Source organism: Pleurodeles waltl, chromosome 10 (genome assembly GCF_031143425.1).
Source record: "Pleurodeles waltl isolate 20211129_DDA chromosome 10, aPleWal1.hap1.20221129, whole genome shotgun sequence".
In the NCBI taxonomy this organism is placed as follows: domain Eukaryota; kingdom Metazoa; phylum Chordata; class Amphibia; order Caudata; family Salamandridae; genus Pleurodeles; species Pleurodeles waltl.
In genome coordinates, this window is record NC_090449.1 from 666,762,543 (window position 1) to 666,787,142 (window position 24,600).

The window sequence follows — 24,600 nt, forward strand, 5'->3', positions numbered from 1 at the left end:
GAGTTAATGCATGCCATTATCTCTACTGTGTTCAGCTGCTTCATCATCACAAAAAAAGGCTATCTAACTGACAGCACTAAAGACCATCACTGAGGAAATAAGCTTCCTGTCTTATTCTGGCCCATCTTTTCTTCCGTTGTTTCCACAGTGTGAGGGTTTTCCTGAGTGCTTAAAGCAGCAAAAAACAACATGCTGAGACAGAAACAATTTGTGCCCTGGAGAAGAAGTTTCAATCTAATTTAATGCAAAACATCAGGGCAACCTTGACAGGGGTAGGTGGAGTACCCAAATCGGAGGCCTACCAGGTGCCTGACCAAATAGAAATGGAGCTTACAAAGATGAACATTTTATAGTGCAGAAACATCTGTCAATCTGATCAATCACCAATATGATTTGACAATGATGGCTAGTTTTTAACAGAGCATCAGTGAACCAGGATGTCTGCCTTCTCTTGCCCGAGAAATCTGCAGGCTCTAACCAGGGCAATTATGTCCAAGGCTGATGTAAGCCAGTAAAAACACAATATTAGGAGAATTGTGAGTGAGAGAACCAGCCTTTCACCTCCAATAGAGTTGTTACCTTTGACACTCGAGTCAGCAAAGTGGAACCCCTTACAGGATTAAACTTTAGAGAAGATTTCCTTAGGATCTCCTGCGCCTGTGATGTCATAAATGATATCATAGAACATGTTGTGAGTGATGTCATATGTAAGGTCATAAGCAGTGCATTGAGGGACACAAGTTATAGTAAGTGCTGCTAACTATAACTGGTGAACATCTGTGGTTATTTAGTTCAAAATGTTAATGTTGCTGATAAATTCACATAACTATGACATTACTTTAACCATTTTTTCCAGTGAATTTCAAGTTTTTTTTTTAAACGTAAAGTAATAATTACTATTACTGGCCCCGGGGACTCTATCCCTATAACTATATGTTATACTATTTCCAGACGGTATGCATTCTGCTGCAGCAGGCAGCTTCTCTTGTCGGTGCCTTACCTCCTAGGATGACCATTCCGGTATCAAAATGCGAATATCAGGTGGTACTCCAGGAAGGATTTTAGCTCTTTCTAGTATCAAAAGTACCAGCAACACCAAAAACAATACCTTGTTTTGACTAAGCTTTCCTGATCACATGTACAGACAGCCATATTCTCCTGCTACTTATATTGTCCTTTTTCTCTTTCGGACTACATGCAAAGCATTCTGGATTAGGCAATACATTTACCAAAAATGCACTACACTCCTATTTACCCAGTTCATGATCAACTTTCCAAACCACAATCATAAATTAATTCTATAAAATTCTTGAGTTCACTTGTTTAACGCCGATTGCAACAATTTATAAACAACTTTTCAAATCCCAAAGTGAAATTCATTTCATAAAGTTGTTGGGTAATCTTGCTTCATGCTGACCTGATTTCACCATTGACTCGGTTTATAATCAACTTTCCGAACCCCACTCAGAAACTCATTTTACTAAATTCTTGGGCTATCTTGCCATCAGCTTACTGAAATAATTTATGAACCTTCCTGGAGTGCCACGTGATGATTCCCATTTTGATACAGGAGTGGTTTTCCTAGGAGGAAAGGCACTGTCAGGAGAAGCTGTGCACAGTGTGGCTCAATGAGACCAGGGACCTTTTCTACCAGGGCCTTGTCTGTCTATTAAAGGAAGGGGGCACATGGCCCCTCTCCCTGAGCAACTAGGGACCCTGGGGATACCGTTCCCTAGGGACTTTATTTTTTTTTATTTAAGAGGAGAAGGGTGCCCAGCCCACCTTCCAGAGCAACTAAGAGTCCCAGGGACCCCATCACCAGGGGTATTTTTTTTTTTTTAATTTAAGGGAAAGTGGCGCACAGCCCCCTGGGTGCTGGCAGAAGCCAGCACCTTTCCTTTGCTCCTGCCTGGGGGAGAGCAGCATTTTTCTACTGCCACCACCAGGCTGAAGCAACGTGGAGTTTCTTGCTGGGGAGTGCGTGGGCAGGGAACCACAGTGTCCTGGGGGATGGGCTCTGTGTGGTATCAAGCCCTGGTAATTGGGCCCCTTCCCCTTTTTGTAGATTTTTTGCCCAAGGAATAGGGGGGACCTGTAACGGCTGCCTGCAACATTTTTTCTCATGTTGCAGGCAGCCAGAGTGCTTGTGAGTTGGCCCAAGAGCAAAAAAGCCTCCTGGGACAATCAGAACGCTCGTTTAAAAAAAACTGTGTTACAGGAACTCTTGCGATGGTCCCTCGAACCCACCCATCCAGATACAGAAATCCTTTTTAACCTGAATTTCTATAAAACCACTAAACAGATTTACACCAAATCATAAAAGCACACTTTCTGGACCAATATCTAGCTTCCTGCCAAATCTGGTGTAATTCTGTTCATCAATTTTTGTGGTACTGCTGTTCACAAAAGCCTGTTGTAAATACATGGGGATTATGCATTTTGGGACACCCTCCCTTTTCTCGGCCCACACTTGACTGATCACCACGAAACTATCCATGCACAAACAAGGCAAAAAAGAGCAATAATTTGTAAAGTTTCATGACGATTCGTGAAATGGCACCAAAGGTATTAGCAAAACAAAAAAGGCATTTCCTATGGAAATACTGACCTACACAGAACTACTCAGTGGCAACTGACACTGGGTAATATACTTATGTATCCCGTGTGTGGCCAGGGAAAGGGACTGGCTGACTGCAGGGTGTTGGATGCAGGATCTGGCCATGTGTGGGGTTGGCGTTACATATGGTAATAATATATTGCTGTATATTTTTTTTAAACTAGAAATTCACTGAAAAAAACACAAACGTTAAAGTGACATTATAGTTATATATAGTAATAGTTTCTTACTTTGCTTTTTAACACAAATTAGAAATTCACTGAAAAATCCAAAGGTTAAAGGGAAGTTCTTGTTACGTGAAAATATCAGTTAAAACATACCCTTTTAAACAACAACACCATTAAAATTCCCCAAAGTGGTGGCTAGTGAGCAGATGACAAAGAAGTTTGAAACAGTGTTCTTCGGACATCCTGACCAACTACAATCAGTTGACAGGCTAGAATATCCACACCATAGTGCCTGGCTTAGTGGAGTCCCCAAATGGCAGCCTTGCAGATATCTCCTATGGGAATATTAACAAGGAAACCTAGAGTGAACCCCTTTGTGCATGTAGAGTCAGCTCAATGGGGCACTGGGAGTGTCCACTTGGCCATAACATACCAAGTCAGAATGCACTTGGCACGCCATCTTGCAATGCCTGATTTAGAGATGGAATTGCCCCTGTGGGTTCTGACAATGGCTATAAAAAGATGATTAGACTTACAAAATGGCTTTGCTCTATCATTACAGTACAAGCTCATCTTCACATCTAGGGTGTAAAAGGCAGTTTCAGCAACATACTCTGGTTGCAGGGAGGCAGCTCAATGGTGTGGTTCATGTGAAAAGACGAGGCAAGCTTTGGCAGACACTTTGATTGGTCCAAAGGGCTACCACATCCTTGTGAATTTGGATGAAAGTGTCTTGTATCATAAGGGGCCTGGTGGCTTACTAATGCGTCTAAGGGAGGTGATTGTGACTAATCAAACCATCTTCCAAGATAAAAACTCTAGACCACATGAGTGTAGGGACCTGAAGGGCCTTTTGGGAGACACTATAATTTTAAAACCGTCCATAAAGGAAATCATGACTGGGTCCCTGAAAAGTGATGAGTGGGGTCTGTTATGCATGTATGAAGCAAATGTAGTTAAGTGTAAGTGTACAGAAGTGTAACCAAGGCACACCTTAAAAAGGAATAGGAGACAGCACACAATTGCTTGGCAGAGACCTTAAAAGGATCTAGCTGGCTGAAGATACATCAGTGCAAGATACTTTTCCACTTAGATGCCGACCATGTGTAGTAGGTTTGTGCGCCACTCACAGAATGAGCATGCATTCCTCTGGATGTTTGAGGTAAACAAACTCTAAGGCCCTTTCTTGCCAGATTGCTAGGTTCAGCTGCTGGCATCTGAGTGTGGGTTGGCCCTGATGCTGCCTGAGAAGGTCCGGCTTCAGTGGGAAATTCTGGTGGGCATTGATTGACATCTCCAGGATGCTGCTTATCAGGGCTATCTTTTCCAGGTTCGTGCTACTACAATGAATATCATGACCACCTGTCTCACAACACACAGGAAGAAGGGGAGAGAAGAAAACCCATAGGTAAATATATCTGACCGTTTCACACATAGTACATTGCCCAATTACTGCAACTTCTGGAGTGCCAAACATAGTGCTTAACTTGAGCCAATGGTCTCCGTTGCTCGGCCTGGGCAATTAGTTGTCAACACCAGAATTTATGATAGTCTGCCACATGGTTGTGCACTTTGTCTAATTTCGAAATGAGCACAACAGCTGTTTGTTAATTCAATATACCATAAAAGACTAAAACCTGCCTCATAAGCCATTCTTATAGCTTTGGGGGTCTGGAATAGTCTGAATTGTCACACATGTCGGAATGTGATGCTTAGGAGATGTGTTGGTACTCTCACTGGCAGGGGCAATGGGTGGTGCAAGTGACAGTAACCTCCTGAAAAGGGCCTTGGCATTTATATTTTCACAAATTAAGCACTGGCTAAACCAGCTGATGGCTGGGATTCTCCTCTAACAAAAGTATCTCTGAAGAACCTGTGGAGGGGTTGGGGGGAGTCAGCTTGTGGACTAGTTGATGCATCCTACATAAAAGGCCACAAAGTCGCTCTCCACTCCCAGCAAATGCTCCTCCAACAGGTAATGGCTGCTGCTGGTCACCCAGTGCCAGCTCGTCTGAGCCAGTGCAGAAAGTTGGGGGAAGTGGGTTCCCTCCTGCTTCTGAATGTAATACATGACTACCTCAAATGAGTCTGATAAAGGCTCTGAGGGCTAGATGGATGGCTAATAGTTCCGAGTAATGGATGTGGTACTACTGATACTGAGGGTACCAGATGCTTTATACGGTCATGTAGTGGACGTTAGTAACCCACCCTATGAGAGATGTGTTGGTTGTAACAGTCACGTGGGGAAGAGGGTCTAGAAAGGGCCACTGTTACTGTTCCGCTACATCAGAGAGGGTGGAGCCCTTGTTGTTACCAAAACTAGATCTTCCCAGTGCCCTTCTGCTTCTGCAGATTGTCTTGAGAGACTGCATGTGCAATATGGCTTGTGGCTCCATCACTATGCAAGAGGTCATCATCCCCAACAGTATAATTACATTTCTAGCAACAAAAAGGTGTGTCTGAAAAAGAGGCAGCAGCTGTCAGAACGCCATCAACCTCTGCTCACTGGGGTATGCTTTCCCTGTTACAGCATTTAGAACTGAGCCCAAGGTGAGCTATATCAACTAAGGCTGAAGGTTTTTTTCACCTTGATGATGAGCCCTTTTGTTTGCGCATGTTCTAGGCACTAAAGCCTGCTGCTGCTCTTGATCAGCCAATCACGGAGGTATGGAAGACGTGCGTGGTATTTCTGCACAAATGCAATGCTATCCTCCTAGGCACCTTGGAGCCATAGTGACTCAGAAGTGAATAGGTAGTGTTTTCCACTTATCACAAATGAAAGTTGTCAGAAGTCCACTGGTTAGACAGCAATATGAAAGTATGCATCCTTCAGACCCAGCGCCAACATAAATTTGCCTTGGTGGAGCAGCGGAATAACGCCCTGCAAGGTGACCATGTAAAAGTGTTCGGAGAGAATGAACCTCTGTTCAATGGTCGGAGGTCTAGGTTCAGCCAGAGAGAGTCAACCTGTTTTGGGGGATGAAGAAGTAGAGTACACCCCTTTGCCCTGTTGGTTTTTAGGCACCGGTTTGAATGCACCCTTTGCAAGAAGCACCTGAACCTCTTCCTCTAGGAGTTGTAGGAGGTGCGAATTCAGGAAGTGGTGTTAGAGAGAGAAGTTGGGAGGTCAGGTGTGAAATCTGAGGCATTACCGTTTGTACACAATAGAGAGCAGCCAGGCTTAGGGAATGTCTTTCAACTGAGGGAAAATGTACTTCAGACTTTCAGGGGGGATGGTTGGGGTGTCACTGCTTGCTGGCTGCAGGTGACTTCACTGACAACACCCTTGATACGGCCCCTACCTCTGCAGTCACCCTGTTTAAAGGTCCTGTCTGCTTGGGGTCTGTAGATACTGCTGTTGTTGCTGCTGATAGGGTGGTGGCTGACCCGAATATGATAATTAGTATGTTTTTTCTATTCTGGGTATTCCCCTTCTTGAGTTATACGTCAGTGATTCAATCAACAGTGAATATGTGTGATTAATGGAATGCACATTTAATTTATATTATGCTGTGCAATGTGATGATCAAGCTGACAAGAAAATATTCACAGAATTTATAATTAGGTGTGATAATACGTTCTGATTTTGTTTTTAAATTTGAGATGTCATCGGTGGTGATCAGCCCCTGTCCCGAAGTCTTATTAGGCCCTGGGGACCAAAATCAATTTTTTAAAAAGGGTAGGAGGGCTGTGCATTTTTCTCCTGTTGCTGGCAGCCAAACATAGCGCTCACTCCGGCGGGAGTCTGACTCCCCTGGGAGAGACTAAGGGCCAGATGCACCAAAGGATTTTACCCATTCTGTGTCTATGGGAAAAAGCTTTCGTACATATGGCCCTAAGGGCCAGATGTAGGAAGACAGCAAATTTCTACTTGCAATTTGCGAGTCCGAGCAACTCGCAAATTGCAAGTCGCAATTTGCTATGCAGAACGGTGTCTCAGACACCTTCTGCAACTCGCAATGGGGTCGCAAAGACCCACCTCATTAATATTAATGAGGTGGGTCGCAGTTTGCGACCCCATTGCGAGTCTGGGCACTCACGGGGATGGTGGCCTGCTGGAGACAGCAGACCACCATGTCCGTGACTGCTTTTCAATAAAGCAGTTTATTTTTTCCCATCTGCAGCCCGTTTTCCTTAAAGGAAAACGAGCTGCACTTGGAAAAAAATACCGAAACCTTTTGTTTCGGTTTTTTTCAGAACAGGCAGTGGTCCATAGGACCACTGTCTGCTCTGAAAAAGTTTTTTTGTGTTCATTCACAAAGGGGAAGGGGTCCTATGGGGACCCCTTCCCGTTTGCGAATGAGTTACCATCCACTTCAAGTGGATGGTAACTGCGAGTTGATTTGCGAACGCTTTCGCGGTTGCAAATCAACTTACATAGCGTTGCGAGTCGCGTAAATGCTTCTGGCAAAAGTCCAGGGAAAATGCATGTTTTTTTGCGTTGTGTATCCTCCTTTTCTTCTCAGTCCAATTTTTTGCATTAGGGCAAAGTATGTATTTTGTGGCAGAATGTATTCTTTAGTATAAATGAGATCGTTCTGTAATCAGATTTAGCTCCAGTGAGCTTTCTTTGCAATCCAAAAGCCCAGACAAGCTTTTGTTTATAACCAGCAGAGGACATATTATGTGGCACGGAGTACTCCAAGAATATCCCGTCCATCAATCCCGGCTCCCCAAATCAAACAAGCAAACTGAGTACTAACCTGCATGAGTGCACAACCACCATAAGTTTGTTTCTTTGAGAACTGTGTCGAATTGTTAACTGGATCTGGCCTAATGGTGACTGACCAAGTGTGGTTCCGCTGTGGAGTGAAATGTGTCAGAAAGAATAGTTTAACTTCACACACAATAATAATAATAATCAATGTAAACATTCTCATCTCTCCTTAATAAATAGCAAAACCTGCATACAGGCCTTTGCACCAAATTTTACGTGCTGCCTCAACCAGGAAGATATACTCTGGGTGCCCAAAACGTGCCAATGCCGACATGGAAATTATTATAGAGGATCCACAACAGTGAAATAAAGAAATCACGACTAGCTCACTTGTCACACAATATATCATGCAGCGTTTCATAAGCCAAGACACACAAATAGTGCACTGTACTTTTGAAGCTGTTGCAGCCTTTGTCGGAGCTCCTGGGTGGCAATGGGAAGTGATATATCTGAAGCGATACTTGGGGTTGGTTCTTTCACTGAAAGGTGTGTTGGGGAATACGTAAAGTTTCCACCAGCCAAGCTGGATGAACTTTGACTCAGTTCAGGCGGCCTCTTTGGGCTAGCACTAGGAGGAGTGTTTTTTTCACCATGGTCCATCATGTTAATTTCTGATGCAGAGGCACCCCCAGATTTTGGGACTTCCACGGCTCCAGTGCCAGCAGGATAAGATTGGGGAGAAGGCTGTCTTCCTTTCTGGATTGAGGGCCTTTTGACCTGGGACGTCTGCTGCTGACCTGGAGACCCTGCTTGCTTCTCGACTGAAAGAATCTGAAAGCAATAGCAAGAAAATGTTTAATTGAAGGGAACACAACAGTATTTTGAAACCCAAAATGGGCAATCAAAAACGGGTGCTGTAATATACAGTGAGCAAAATAAACTTTTAATGTTTCCAACTTCCCTTTTAGCTAGTAGTATTGTACACAAAATGTCAGGATCCTACAGCTGCAATTTTCCTGTGACTGAATTTTAACAGCTGCATACACATTTTAGATATACAAAATGTATTTTATTATATTAATTAATTAATATCTAATGAAATGGATCTAATAACATTGTTTTTTATGGGAGGGGGAGGGGCTGGTGTACTGCTCAGTGGATATGTCCCTGTTTGCCTTCAACTTTCATATGGCGCCCTGAACTCTGATACAGTGAGATGTTTGAGCTGCCTCCTGGAAGCTGGGAGATTCTAGCTGCAGATTCCTTACCTCTGAATTCTTCCCAAGCATCAGACTGGACTCGGATGATTTGTGAGAGCAGTACCCCTGTGTGCTGGTAGAAGGTTGATCGCTCCACGCCCATCGTCAGCACCAGAAATTACATGGTCCTATATAGGCCCCACCCAGGCACACTGACGTCAGTCTCTTTTCACAGCTTTCCATGTCAGAAGCTCAGAGCCATAAAAAACACTGACAACTGGTGTGTCAAAATTAAGGCCCTGAAAAGGGGAGTCCCTGCCCCCAGAAATCAGTTTGCAGAGTGGGGAGGATGGTTGGGTCTGTAAGGAATCTGCAGCTTGATACAGTCTCTATCAGATAAGGAATTACCTAAGGTAAGTAACTTGTCCATCTGACAGAGACTTTAAGCTGCAAATTCCTTACCTTTGAATAGATACCCAAGCAATACTATCCCTGGAGGTGGGTCTGCGAACCAATTTCAAACAAGAAAGTCCTGCAGACCCAAACTGCCCATTCCTATGGACCCGACTGTTCAGAGAGCAGTGTTTGGTAAATGTGTGCAGAGATGCCCACATTGCCCCATGACAGATGTCCAGGACTGGAACTCCACGTACTGATGCAGTGGTCGCAGCTTTAGCTCAGTTAGAATGAGCGTGCAAACCCTCCGGTGGTTGCTTTTTGGCCAGTACTTAGCAGATCTTAATGCAGAGTACGACCCAACTGCAGATGGACCGCTTCTGCACTACCCCACCTTTCTTCACACGTACATACCTTCCAAAGAGTTGGTCATCAAAACAGAACTCTTTGGTACGATCAAGCTAGAACGTCAATGCTCTTTTTGGGTCTAAGCAGTGGAGTCCCTCCTCTTGTTTAGAAGGATGTGGGAGTGCGTAAAAAATAGGCAAGGTGATGGATTGGCCTCCATGCAAGGGCATAGCCATTTTAGGCAGGAAAGAGGCCATAGTGTGAAGCACCAATTTGTGGGGAAAGGTCGGGTGGCTTGAATAATATGGCCTGCAGCACTCGGCGGGCAGATGTAATCGCCAAAAGGAAGGCTATTTTCAATGTGAGAAGCCTGAGAGGACAATTGAGGATGGGCTTGAAGGGAAAGCACATCAAAAAAGTCAAAACCAATTTCAAATTCCATTGGGGCATAATGAAGGGGTATGAAGGAATAGATGTGTAAGACCTTTGAAGAACCTATTTACAGTAGGAGACTTAAACAAAGAAGCTTCATCAAGCAACTACAAGCAACTACAAAAAAAGCAGAAATAGTAGACAAATATCCCTAGGAGTGCCCAAAGCAGAGCCCAGCTGGGCAAAAGAAAGAATTAACAATAGGACCTCAAAGAGAAGGCCAGAAAGAGGGTCAACAGACTTGTCTTTGCACCATGCCACAAATTTGTTCTACTGACAGGCGTCTTCTGTTTTGGTGGAGGGATGCCTTGCTGTCAATATTATGTTACAGACTTCGGGAGGAAGGTCAAAAGCTATCAACTGCCAATGCTCGATCTCCATGCAAGAAGGCGGAGAGTGGACAGGTTCAGGTGAAGAACCCCCCCAATGTTGCGCAACATAAGATCCTCCCAAAGAGGCAGTCTGATTGGAGGATCCATGGACATGCTCAGCATCTCAGAATACCATACTCTCCATGCCCAGTCCGGAGCCACAAGGATTACTTGGTCCTGGTTGTTCCTGATCTTCTTGAGAACTCTGGGCAGAAGTGGTATGGGCAGAAAGCCCACTGCTGAAAAAGACCTTGCGCCACCTCCGGAAGGAGACGCCATTCGTGATCTACTGGGCATTTTCAGCTGAGTTTGTCAGCTCAGGCATTCAGAGAGCCCACCAGATGCTGAACCATGAGGGATACCTCATGCTGTTCCAGCAATGTCCAGAGGAGCACAGCATCCTGACCAAGGGTCCATGACCACACTCCGCCCTGCTTGTTTCAGTACCACAAGGAGGTGGTGTTGTCTGTGAACACCTGCACCATCTTTCTCTTGGTAGAGGGAAGTAAGGTCCCCTATCATATATTGGATTCCTTGAGTATTTTTTGGCCGCGGTTGTTGTTAGCATGCAAGAAGGGACACATTTGTCTTTTCCTAGTTCCAATTTATTTTTTATTTTGAAACCTCCCCTAAATTTATTTTTGTTTATTGTTATTTCATACCTTTTACGATTGCCTTCTTCTCTTTAGCACATACATGTGAATTTATTTCTAATCATATATGAGTAACACTTTAAAAAAAAAAAAAAACGGGTTATTAGATTTCTCCTATTTGCCAACTTAGTGTATTTTGATTTTTTCTCTTTTTTTTAATCTAGTGATTATCTTCCCTTATTACCCTATTCAACATTTTTGGTGTGCTTAATCCATAATCATGCCCTTAACAGTTTATTTTTCAATGCAAGATTGCCCCCTTTGAAACTTTTGGGAGTTGTATATATCCACTCTAAGAATTGTTTGTGTCTTGTGCATTTAACATATGTAGCATTCTGTATTTGCTTAGCTACCTTTCAGATGGATACTAATAGTATGATCACCATTTTTGCTGACTTCATTTGACTTTCTATTTGTTTGTGGTGTGTCAAGAATGTATTGGAGTATGAACATTTGGTCTTTTTCTTGCATGTTATCTCTGAGTACGTCTATTGAGGTTGTGGCTTTACTTAATCAGTCTTTATTTGCTTATTTCACCACTCCTTTCTTCATATTAACACTTCTTGGGAACCTTGTGTTTCTCTTTGGCAATGAGTTCCTGCAAGTTCTTGACCACATATCTAAACCCTTAATTGGATATAGACACTTGGTTAAGAATCTCTAGAAACCCTTGAATCTGTTATCCTTTCTATCTTTTTTCGTTTTATTCTTTTTCTCCTTCTAAGCCTTTAAAATATTTTCATTTATGCACGTTGACTGTAATATTAATATCATTTTTTGTTGTTGTATTTCTTGTCACTCCTTTCAATTGATTCTTTTTTCTTTATTACTCATTCTTTTCTTACCTAAACTTTTGTATACTGCATTCCTTTTCTTTGAAATGATGGCATATGTTGTTTTTAGATTATTTATATTTTGAACCATTCATCTTTATTGGCCTGAGGAAGCGACTTGTGTCGCCTAACATTTGTTAGCCTGAGATTATTAAATTTTAGAACTAGACCAGATGTACAAAATCATTTTTTGCCCTCAAGAGAGATGACTGTTGTTATATAAGAAGGGCCTCAAAAAAGTACTCTGTCAGAGGGAAGAAAGGCTTTCAATGCCAGCCGGATCACAAAGAGCTCCAGAATGTTGATGTGGATTCCTGTTTCCACCGGAGACCAGATTCCTCTGATCACCACCTATCCCAGATGGCTGCCCAATACCAGGAGTGACTCATCTGTAACTACTGTCAGATCTGGTTGGGGAACGGAGAGGGATCTGCCTCTGGCCCAATTAAAGTTCGTTAGCCACCACTGAAGATCTTTCGCAGTTCCCTCCGAGATTTGGACCATGTCAGCGAGATTCCCCTGATGCAGCACCCAATGGAACTTCAGGCCCCACAGCATGGCTCGCATATGCCATCTGGTAGGTGTCACCAGAAGGATGCAGGAGGACTTGAGGCTCAGAAGCCCCAGAGTCATTCAGAGGCTGAAACATCAGTAGCATAACCTGGACTCGCAGCTTGGGAGGATAAGCCCGAATCTGCACTGAGTTCAGATCAGCTCCAATGAAAAGGAGGGTCTGAGAGGGAATCAGGTGTGACTTCGGAACATTTATAGTGAACACCAGCAAATGCAGGAAGTGGCAGACACAGCCTGGTGCAAGCTCAACTTCAACAGCCAGTCGTCGAGATAAGGGATGACTGAAATCCCTGATCTCCGCAGGTGAGCAGCAACCACCACCATCACCTTGGTGAACAATCGAGAAGCACTGGTAATGCTAAAGGGGAGCACAGTGAACTGAAAGTGCTTGTGGCCTACCGTGAACTACAAGTGACGTCTGTAGTCAGGCAGGATGGGGATATGAAAATAAGCATTCTGCAAGAGCAATGCTAACATCCAGTCTCCTGGATACAGGGCAGACAAGACCTGAGCCAATGTGAGCATCTTGAACTTCTCATTGAGGAAGGATGGGGCAAGGCCCTTGTCCTTTTTGGGGATCAGAAATTAGTGAGAATAGGAACCACAGCCTACTCCTGGCACTAAAACCCTCTCTATGGCTCCCTTAGCCAAGCGAGCCATAATGCCCTCACAGAAGAGACAAATGATCCTCCAACATACGGTCATAGGATGGTGGCATGAATGGAGGGGTAGTCTCGAAGGGGGGATAGTAGTCCCTTCGGACTATCTGCAAAACCCACGTGTCTGAAGTGATGGATTGCCAGTGGGGCAGGTGATGGCGACTCCTGCCGCCAACTGGTCCTCGGTGGAGAGGAGGCAGACTTTGAGGGTTTAGAGGCTGCTGCAGTGGAGGGGTGGCGGACTGACAAGACTACTGGCAACCTGACCCACGAGGTTGGTGGGTCCCACACCTTCAGCCACGCACAGGCTGGGCAGCATGCGTAGTACAGTGGCTGGCCGGGAATGGCATGGTTGGAGACTGCTTCCATAGCCACAAAAGGGGTGAAAGGAAGACTAGGGGGATGAGGGGCTTCTGAGAGGCCCAAGGACCTTGCCATAGCCCAAGAATCCTTGTAGCCCTAGAGCGCTGAGTCTGCCTTGTCTCCGAAGACAGGGGTGCCATCATAGGGCATGTCCATCAGAGAAGCCTGGACATCCCTTGAAAAGCCAGAAGTCCTGGGCCAGGTGTGGCACCTAAGTCCCACTGTTGCGGAAACCGCTTTGCTGAGCGAGTTGGTCGTGTCAAGTCTGCCATGTATTGTGAACTTTGCTGTGTCTCTCCCAGCTGCAACAGTCTTAGAGAGAACAGTGCGGGCCTCCTCCAGGACCTGTATCAGCACCTGCACAACCATATCCCACAGCATGTGGGAATAACAGCCCAAAAGGCATGCAGTGTTCACGGACCGCAAGGCTGGCAGAAGAAAACATCTTCTTCCCAAATGAATCCAACCTTTTGGATTCCCTAACCAGGGGAGCGTTAGGGAACGTGCCTTGGGAGGTAGAGGCTTGGACCACCAAGCTTTCAGGGGTGGAGTCTTGTGCCAAGAATCTTGTGGGGTGATGGCTGTGGGCAATAATCCTGTTCACAGAAGCCCCGGTGGTAGGTTTGCACCAGGTACCTTGTAGGACTTCAAGGAGGGCATCACTGAACGCAAGCAGGAGTTCTGAGGTGAAAGCTCCTGGTTGCAGGACCTCTGTCAAGATATTAGTCTTGACGGCCACCGAGGGTAGCTGAAGGTCCAGGACCTCAGCCGCCCTCCTGACCACCACAGCATAAGAAGATCCCTCCTCTGTAGCCACGGTAGGTGTAGAAAGCATGCCAGTATCTAAAGGAGCATCCAGTCCGCTAGTTTCACCCAAGTCACTCACGCCAGTCCATTTCAGATTTGTAAGGCTGATATTCTAAAGGGTCGAGCGACCTTTCCCATTCATCCCTGGGGCCTAGCCCAGAGAAACAGGGCTGAGAATCCGAGTGAGAAGTCAAAGCTCCTGCCGACATCTGGGTCGGCATTGTGCGACGCCCATCCGCTCTGAGAGGAGGTGGGGATTACAATGGGGACGGTACCACCAATGGGCACGAGCGATGCCGGGAGTGTGGGCACCTGCACTGGGGAAGGTCAAGGTGGTACAACCAGCACCAGTCCGTATCCAGGACTGGATACCTGGGAGACCCTCAGTGCCAGGGCTGAAGCGGCCATCGCGGAACCTGAAGGGGGCATCTCCTACCCCAGGGGTCTGAAGGCACTCCAGCAGGATTGTACTGCCCGAAAATGAGGTGCATGGCCTTATAAAATTCTTGAAGTTGGGCAGGGGTCACTCGGGCTCACAGAAACTCAGGGAAGCGCAGAGTCGGACCAGACACAGGTTCCGCAGAACAAGGCCTAGAGCGTTGATGCTACCTCATCTTGTCGACGGTCGGACAAGGAGAAGACGAAGAGTGTTTCGACTTCTTGGACTTTTTTTCGTGCCTCTACTTACCCGATCACCCTGAAAACTTTAAATGGGAGACCAATGACTTCAGACTCTGCTGCCAGTTCTGGAACTTCCTCTCGACCGAGGCCTCAACCTGTGCAGAGTCAAGTGCCAAGCCGCTCTCTCAAAGCCTTCGGATGCAGGGCTTGGCATTCGTAGCACAATGCGTACCTCAGCTTGTGGTCGCACTCCAAACACCGCAAACACATGATTTGTGAAGATTCATCACAGATATCGCCCAATGACAGGATCCGCAGGGATTGAAGCCTGTCTTCCTTGAAGACATTCCTCGATACCCCAAAGAAAATTTCTTTAAAAAAACCTTGAAAAAAAGCTTGACAAAAAGTCGAAAAAGACCAGTCAAAAAATGACAGGGGCAGCATTCTTTGGTTCAGTGCTGGCTGGCACAGAAAGAAAAGAACTGATGTTGGCATGCTTGGGTGGTGCCTCTATATGACCCACTATGCCATTTCTGGTGCAGACTACGCCGACGACGGACGCAGAGCCGATAGATGTCACCTACTGGGTACTGCTCACAAAAATCTTCCAGATCTAGTCTGACAGCTGGGGAGAATTCAAAGGTAAGGAATCTGCAGCTAAAATTCTCTAGCAGATAGATTAGTTTAACAGTTTTTAATTACACCTCATTTTAAGATGGTCTCCAAGGCTAAGTAGATTTTTTTCTGCATATCAAAGGCCCTATAAATTAAATAAATGGTTAACATTTGATCTAATATACAAAATAATTAAAATATGGAACAAAGCGGTAGGGCTTGTGATCAGATGGCTTATGAAAGATTATGGCCTTCATTACAACTCTGGCGGTCGATGGAATAGTGGCGGTATTACCGCCAACAGGCTGGCAGTACCTACCTCGACTACTGTGGCGTTGGCGGTTTGGCTCAAGCCAAACTGCCAATGTACCACTCCGCCCGCCAGGGTGGTAACAGCCGCCGGGCTGGAGACTTCGGTCTCCAGCTAGGCGGCCGTCACAATCCCATCCTCAGGATTATGACCCCGCCTACCACCATGGTTTTCGTGGCAATCTCACCGCCACGAAAACCATGGCTGTAGGCACTATCAGTGTCAGGGAATTCCTCCCCTGGCACTGATAGGGGTCTCCCCTGCCCCCCACCCCGAGTCATCCCAGCTCTCCCCCTCCCCAACCCCACTGACATCAACACATCCACACGCGCACACATACACTCATACACACACGCATACCCACATCCACCCACGCATGCACACATACATACCCACACACCGCAACACACACTAACATATATCCAGGCACACACGCATTCACAACACACAACAAAAACATACACTCACATTCAGTCATTCACGCACACATTCCATGCAACTCACACCCGCATGCACGCATACAAAAACAGACAACCCCCCCCACACACACAACACCCCTACACACAACACCCTCTCCTGTCGGACAACCCGACTTACCTGCTTGCAGGGGGTCCTCTGGCAGGAGAAGGGAGGCGGCGCTGCTGCCAGCAGCAGCGTCCGCCAGCCAAACACCGCCAGTCTGTATCATGGAACATGATACGGTAGGCGGTGTCTTGCTGGCGTGGCGCTGCTGCTGGCAGCAGCGCCACCTTACCGTTGTCTGCCGCCATGACCGTCGACGGAATTCCGCCTGCCTTCTGGCGGAATTCTGCTTACGGTCATAATGGGGTTGGCGGCTGGTAGCCACTGCGATGGTATGTTGGCGCCCGTCGCCGTGGCGGTAGGCGGAATTTACAGCCAATGTCATAATGAGGGCATATATCTTTATTCGCTGACTTTCACAAGGGGCAAATCAATACATACTTACATATTTAAGATTTAGGTAGATCTTAATTATTTGCGCCAGGGAGAAGTCTGAGAAAACGAAAGGTGAGTTATTTCATATTTATCTGGTAGCGGAGTGGGTGAACAATGACAATTAAACACATGAGGTGTTTAGAAGACTGCGCACCCCTCTAAAATCGGTATGCTCTGCAGTCTCATGCTTTTTTACAGCAAAACAATTCCAACCCAAAGTAAGCAAGCAGTGGCACAGGTAACTGACCTACCCTCTGCCAGTGTGCTTTTGTATTGGGCATGGCAGTAGATGACAACTGAGTTCCAAATGGGTGCCTACTGCTTTAAATTTTCTGTTTCGACTGGCGTGAGATCAGTTTACATAACTTCATATTTTCCTGTTTATAACCATCAGGCCTGAGATACTACCACAAGGATATTTCTTACAGCATTAACAGGTGGTAGGTAGCAGTTTTCCTCTATCTCTTTGGTTAAGAGTGATGGGCTACAGCTGTTTCTCTTGTAAAGGTATAACTCTGCTGACCTCTATGATTTAGGAGTGCTAGTTGTCCAACACATGTTGTATTTCGGGGAGGCAGACTTTTGAATTTTGGCACTGATGTTCTAAAAGTTTGTTTAATACTAGTTTGTGGTTTCTCAATCAATTCAAACGGCTCACACAGCCTAGCACAGTAATTATGATGTATATGATCAAAGAAGTTTTTTTATTGTTTTTCTCCACTTTCCAGGCCATATTTATTTACAGACTGGTCTATTAGGGAAAGAGGCAGATGTGTTTGCTTTCTCCTAACATGTGGAGAGGCTGTTGATTGCTGCTGCCAACTACTGCAATCTGCTCTTGGGGATCTGTCTGTCTCTTTCTTCACCACTGGCCTCTGAAAGGCCATTTACTAATAAAGCAAAAGTTACCAGTATGACAAGAGTTTTGTTCAGGTCTTAAGGGACGTGCCACACACTAGTCCTTCCGACTGCCTGCACAGTCTTTGCAATACCAACCTATCTCAGGTCACAGATACAGAATGGTAATATAAGCATTTGTCTCGCCTTGCACTGAACTGAGCATATTTGCAAGCTGGTATTAGTACTGTAATAAACCACTTAAAATGCATGCAGAGGAATGTACATTCTTTGTAATGAGTGATGAACACATGGTTATCCAATTAATTATGTGCATCTGAACATACAAACACACAGGGTGTATGCAGAAAACCTGGGGTTCTTCATGATTGATGAGAAATACATGTTTATGCTTCAGTCATACAATCAATCTCCTCTGTGATGAAACAGTGTTTAGATGAGAACAGAAATACATACCAGGAGAGCAAGTTTCATTTTTAAGGAGCTGCTTGGGCCGGAGTTACTTAGCTGGAACCGCTGGTTCAGAGTAAGCTGTTCACTGGCCAGTAACTGGCTTAAAGGAATCGTGAGATTTCCCATTGCAATCTCGTGGTACTCATCTTTGACCTACAGCAAACAAGAGGCGATGAAATATTTATAAGAACTGGAATAATATAATACAAAAGGTAGCATATGTTAGTGATAAAAACTGCTCTGACGTTCTGGGATATGGTCTGTATTCCCATGGGTCCTCACCCCCTTCGTCACTTGGACCCGCCCTCTCTTGGTTTTCAAAATTGCATATTATCAAGACTGCATTTGATACACAAACAGGATTGGTGCATATAGGAGACATGTTTGATGAGACTATTTTAATGCCACTCTGCAAACCTGGCTGACAGACAGATTGCTCCACCAACGACACACACTGATTCCTGCTGCCAATAACACTTGGTTGGGCAGCGGGGGGAAGAAATAAAAAGACTTACTTGCCGCACACCACTGACGTGCTTCTCTGCTCCCCTCCCCACCCAGTTCAGATGGTGCTCACATGCAGTTATCCAGCATGAGAGAATCGCCGGGATTAGTTTGAGCGGGCTGAAATGCCGCTCAAAAGGGGACTGAGAGCCTGTGTTGGTTAGCCACCCAGCTGGGCAATACAGCTCGGGTAGAGAGTTCTAAGTGCGCATGTCAGTTTGGCCATTCTAAAACAGCCAGCCAAACTGACATACACAGTTACAGGGCACCTACCGCTTCTCCCTGGCTGCTGCTGATGCAGAGGATGACCCTGCCCTGCCATAGACTCGACAGACTGGCTGAGTAAGCAAAACATGGAATGATAATACAATATTTTTATTATAATTTTGTTTTTCTGCTGCCTTTCAGCAGTGGGATGATGCTTCTCTGCCATAACGGAGGGACTGCTCCTACCCTTCATTGTAGCACAGGTGCAGCCCCGGACATCTAAGAGCATCACAGACTTGTTATTGCTCGATCTCGTGTGGCTAAACACCACTTATCACTCTAACGAGTTGCTAACTAGTTACGCGACCCCTATTGTCCCTCCCAACAAGGGAAAGTGAGGTTGCTTAACAAGTTAGCAGGGAGGAGCCTTGTTCATTATCAGAATTAAGCAGACTCTAGCTGACTGTTACTTAAATCATGTTGCATGAACCAAAGACGATAATTATGGGTACAAGATGTGATTATTACTTGCTGTTCGATTCTCCTTGTATACACTATGGCAGATCGCTTGTTGTAGGCAAACTCAGATTAACAATCTTGCATACTGATCACAAGTCTATGTTTGCAAAACCAAATAAAGAGTTATGAAAAAAACTGCCCTTCACGAGAAATTTGATACAAGTAGTGAAGTTTGACAAATAGGAATTGTTTGCTGGATAAAGTCTGTAGACTTAGGATGTATTTCTAAAGCACATGTTTGCGCTGAAGGAAGTCGATTGGTGCTATTGGACCAGGAAGAGGATATTTACTGCTACCCACATTGACAATACAACAGGGTTTGTGGATGAATGGCAAGGCTTCGTGCAGTAGAGGGACGCCTTCCCAAAGTCACAACCAAGGATCCAGAATCCAATAGCACTTATATTCCACCAAGGTACAATAACACAAGCTCTGCACCAAACTCAAATATTTATGAGACCTGAACAAGCAAGCTTAAAGTATACATGGTAAAGGCCATCTTTCAATCACAAATGCTTGCATATACAAAAATGAACAGGCAGTGGACATTTACAGATTTTGTGCAGCGCACCAATGCCTTGATTGTTTCTTCTTCCAACAATTCTGCGTGTGCCATTATATATTAACTACTGGGTTACAGAAAATACAATAAATGCTTGAAAACACATTCAAACTGAATTCTGGGTGCAACATCACTAAAGAAGATTAATTAATTATTGCCAGACTCAGGCCCAAGAGTAAAGAAGGGCTGGAGGTTAAATGCAGTTTATAGAGTCTCAAAAGACAGAGAAATGGGAAATGATCCACAAACTCCCTAGAAGCATCATTCGTTTATCTCCTATGTATCTCCACAGATCTAAAGACCAAATATCTCTAACACCATCAGCCTCGGGAAGGTGGCCATGAGAATCTTTTCCAATTATGTATTAAGGTGATAGTGAAATAACTTGCTGCCACTCAAATTTAGGTAGCTGCACTACTAGTTGTCTCATGTTCAGTAGTACCAGTGAGCCCTTTCAGCATTGCCTCACTCACACAGGTGGATACTAAACAGAAATCAATACACAACATTAGAAAACAACAAAAGACATTAGCAAACAACACAAGACATCATACACAACAAAATATTAGTATATATTTTTTTTTTATTTGAGGTATTTGTGTTAAGCAAGATGTAGCCACAAAGGCAAGAACACACTTCTTATGTAACATATAAAAAATGTAAGTACATTAACAAGCAAGGCTATGAAAAGAGACAGTGATTCTAACTTTCTAGGAACATTCTAGTAAAGTGGGCTTTTATGTCTCTATGAGATGCCAGCAGATTTGGGTTGAGTTTGGAATTAGGTTGAGTCAGTTGGTTCAGTTGTCTTGGTACATGGCATTAAAATGCCTGTTTCACTGTATTAGACGTTTTGGATTGAGGAATCTTCAGTGGGAGGCTAGAATTACATCTAGTTTCCTTCTTCATCAGAGGTCCGTAACTGTTTTTAGGTGACCAGCAAGGTGGGGATACATTTCTTTATGAGCACTTCAGTCCATTTTAAAGACTGTTCTGGCCTTGAGAGGGGACCAATACAGCTCTATCACAATTTAAGTCACATGCTCTAATTTGTTTTGCAAGCAGAGGTGCTCTGCGAAGAATGGCTTAGTGAGGAGCAAGGTTGATTCAGAAAAGCCAGAATACAGGCTGCCTCCGTCATATTACAAAAGAACTAGTACTTGCTTCAACCACTATTCTCAAATCTACCAGGCGGACAAAAGGTATATGCTTTTTGAGAGGAAGCAGTTAAGTGAGGTCGTTTGGGGGAGTTTTGAGATTCATCATGAGATTCTGGTTGACAGTGAAACTCAGCAATTCAACAAGGGGGAATCATTTGGGCGAGGTACCATGGTGTGTATGTTGGAGTAGCAAATACTGTCAAGTAGGCGGCCTTTCTTTTGAGTTACATTTTCACAAGTGAAATACCAAAAGCTTGATACTAATCATTGCCATATCGGTGTATGTAAAACCCATTTTCATGGAGCATTAGGCCATGTGGCTCCATGCAGAGACACAATAGAGAGAGGATACGATAGGGTCCTGAGAGACTATGTATTTAAGAGGAATATGGGTGATCTGTAGGAGATAGTTCCATAAAATCTGATCTGGAGGAGAGGAAAGTGAGGAAAGGTATTAACCATTTCAGTACCTACGCCGCTAGTCCAATACTGATGGATGAGTGGGTATTGTCTTGTAAAGTATGGCAAAAGCAGCTAATTTCCACCTAAGGGTTCATTGGCACTACAGATTACCAAAGCATTGCTCTTGCAAATGATATCACTTGTAATCAAATGATATCACTTGTAATCGAAAATCCAAATATATTTCTATAGTGCTAAAGATCAGATGATAGGGTATTCAAACGTTAAACAGAAAATAAGGAAAATGGAGATGAATCAAGCTAAAACTATAAGGTCTTCATGTGCTTTGTAAAAGCCATTCTAAAAGTTATTCTTTCTAATACTCTCTGTAAAGTTGCTCTAGAACTTCGCCTCTTAGCAGAAAAGGCTCCCACCCAGCTAGATTGTTTTATTTTGAGGCCTTTCAGAAGACACTGTGGAGCAAAGTGTTCTTCAACAAAGGAGACCTATGCACCCTCTTATGTTTATTGGTCATAAAATTCAGTCTGGTTTTGTGAGCAAAATAAATTGAGAGAGACCTTGATAAAGCACATTTGCTGTTGTATACAGAGAAACATTTCAATACACCAGAAGCGTCGAAGTTAGTATGATGAGGCACTAACAACTAACTTTACCTAGTCTACCACTGACAGCTTGAATCCCTTACTGGGAAGTAACCCTATTACAGGCACCTATCTATCAATATGTCTAGCACTGTGTAATGCTAGAAGCATCATGGAAGACAATAGAGGTACCAAAATGGCTGTTATGTGCCATTTAAGAGAAGCTAGAATGAACATTAATTATTGTCTTGGCTATCCTGTTGCTTCAACTAAGTCAGTTTTCTGCTGCTGGGCAAAGAGTAGCTATTGCATAAAAAAACAGTTCAAATTGTACAGTTGAATTTATAACAATATACCTGTATTTCAAGCTCCTGACGTTTGGGATTGTGGATGAAGAACGTGAATGTTTCTTCCCAAACAGGTTCAGTAGTTTTATATTGAATCTGCAAAATATGAAGGCAATATCTTTTAGACTCTTTCGCGCCCAAAACCACATATATGACTACTTGTCTATTCTGTTAGCATGCAAAACCATGAGTAACTACTTTTCTGCTGGGAGAGGGAAGTGTAGTTGCTACTATGACAGTGTCATGTGTCCAAAATCACACGGCACTATTCTTAAAGTGGTCAATAACTACTTAGGAATCCCCATGCCATGTGACTAATATTGCTATTTTAAGAAGGCAAACACCTTACTTCGCAGAGGGAATTTTTATCTGCTGTCAGACGAGGGAGCCAAAATCTATCTAGCCAGTACTACTAGTGTCATTACAGTGCACAATGCAGGGAGCTATGAGCTTTCCTCTTCTTTGGAAAGTTGTGAGCAGTCTCTCTAGCTTTGGTGTGCTGGAGAGTGAGTTGGCTTTGTCTCAAACATGAGCAATGACTCAGAACAAATGAAGCGGACATTATGCAAGAAATGAAAAAACACCATCCTCACCATATTTGTCTCTAACTACTAAAACTACCAAAAAGTACCTTGGGAGCCATGCTCCATGTGAAAATCCCTCAACTAGCCAGCAGCCAACCAGAATAGTTATTTCAGAATCAACATAATGAACAATTTACAATCTAATTTAAAAAAACAGCACTATATTTTGAAATGTAATAAATGAATAAAATAAATATATGAATATAAAGAATAAATCAAGTTTATTCTCTCTCTCTCACACTTCTTTCCCTACTGGTATATCGTACTTGTTGGCCAACAGCAATATTAACAATGCCGATTAGAGTTTAGTTTATCAAACAATATAAAAGTAGGGGCCTACCTTACTTTCTTCCTGTTTGTGTCCAATAGTAAACTGGACAACTGGATTAGGCACGCTGCTCATTTTCTTACCCGTCTATTGAAGAATGAAAAGGCCTGTTACAATAATTATAGTACACAATTTGTGCATGTTGCAAAAGCTGTACGTTCGTTTTCTCATGCACAATCTCGCTTAATTTAAAGAAACTATTGTCTATTGTTACTAGTCAGCAAAATCATTCCACAGATTTGTCAGCATGTTCACTTAGTTATTATGCTTCTGCTGGATCAATAAAATTATCGTCATATAGTGCTAGGAAATTTAATTCGAGGCTTTCATTTGCACCTTAAACCAATCACTTCTTTTCTTAAGTCTGCTATCTGAGAGCAGGGGGTGATAATAGTGTTTTTCTTCTTGAAATTATATTCATATAAAATAGAAAAAATGCATCATGTGCATGGTGTAGAGCTATACATTTCTTTTAAAAACCTTACCCCGTTTCATGCAGAAAGAACATCTATTATTGCTCTTATGTACAGCTTAGAAAATGTCGCACGTTGAAGTCTATCATTTGCGCCTGAGGGACGGGAGAGCTAAGGTGAAAAACGAATACAGCCAATCCACCCTCCACCCTCTCATGCAGCTGATCATCAAAGCTAAGGCATAACAAGTCGCGAAACCGCTCCCACAGGATGACTACTATGTCTGAGGCAAATGTTTGCCTTTTATAGAATTCTCAGGATTTCTAAGCTCGCTCTTGGAAATCTATAACAGTTGTCGTTTTCCAGAAGAAGCCACTGGCACAGAAGTGAGTATGCTAAATCTTTCCAGTGTTAAAGAGTCTGCAAAAGAAAATCCGGAAAATATTAGAAATTATCCTTCTAGATGGTGAAATCCCGTTACGTACATCCCCATGCTATGATGGAGTGCACCCTGTCTATCCACACTTTGGAAACACACTTACTTCTGCCAGGGACAAGTGCACTTTTGCATCGAACCCACAGTTACAAGTATAATGATGTTCACCTGCTTTCGTAGGTAGCATCTCCCTTAAACACGCACAAAGATGTCCCTAGTCCTAACTGATAACTGAGAAATGTCACCAAAATCGGAGAGTAAATTTCCAACACTCCTAATGAAGATTATGATTTTTCCCAGGCACGTGCATTTATTTTAGTGCCTGAGCTGATATTTAGTTAGTATAAAAAGTTTTGTCTTTGGGCCCTTTCTGTAAAAAACATACACGAGAACCATGAGTCTCTATAGAACACTGACCTCACAGGTGTGGTTTCTTCATGTTTATATCATGTTCTTTTCAATAGATGTTTCACTGATTTTTGACAGTTTGGAAACCAGCATGTTTTACTGCAGACTTGTTTTCTGTCCACTTCCACTACCAAACCAACATTTTTGTTATAAATGTTTGCGCCAATTCTAGAGCGTTATTGGTCCCGGGTCTTTAACACATTAATCTAGATTGTGAGCCGACCAGTCAAACTTGATCC

General features: G+C 43.9%; 1 protein-coding gene across 2 annotated transcripts in view; it reads right to left on the reverse strand.

Annotated features, from left to right (window-relative positions):
* ESYT2 (extended synaptotagmin 2) overlaps positions 1–24,600 on the reverse strand; it is a 542,370-nt gene that overhangs the window by 37,395 nt on the left and 480,375 nt on the right. For both annotated transcript variants that reach the window (XM_069211166.1, XM_069211165.1), the window contains 5 exons: positions 23,117–23,191; positions 22,202–22,288; positions 17,893–18,042; positions 7,893–8,272; positions 7,488–7,586 (listed from right to left, as the gene is read on the reverse strand). In XM_069211166.1, coding sequence (XP_069067267.1) covers positions 7,488–7,586; positions 7,893–8,272; positions 17,893–18,042; positions 22,202–22,288; positions 23,117–23,191 — 791 coding nt within the window. The remainder of the gene's footprint in view (positions 1–7,487; positions 7,587–7,892; positions 8,273–17,892; positions 18,043–22,201; positions 22,289–23,116; positions 23,192–24,600) is intronic.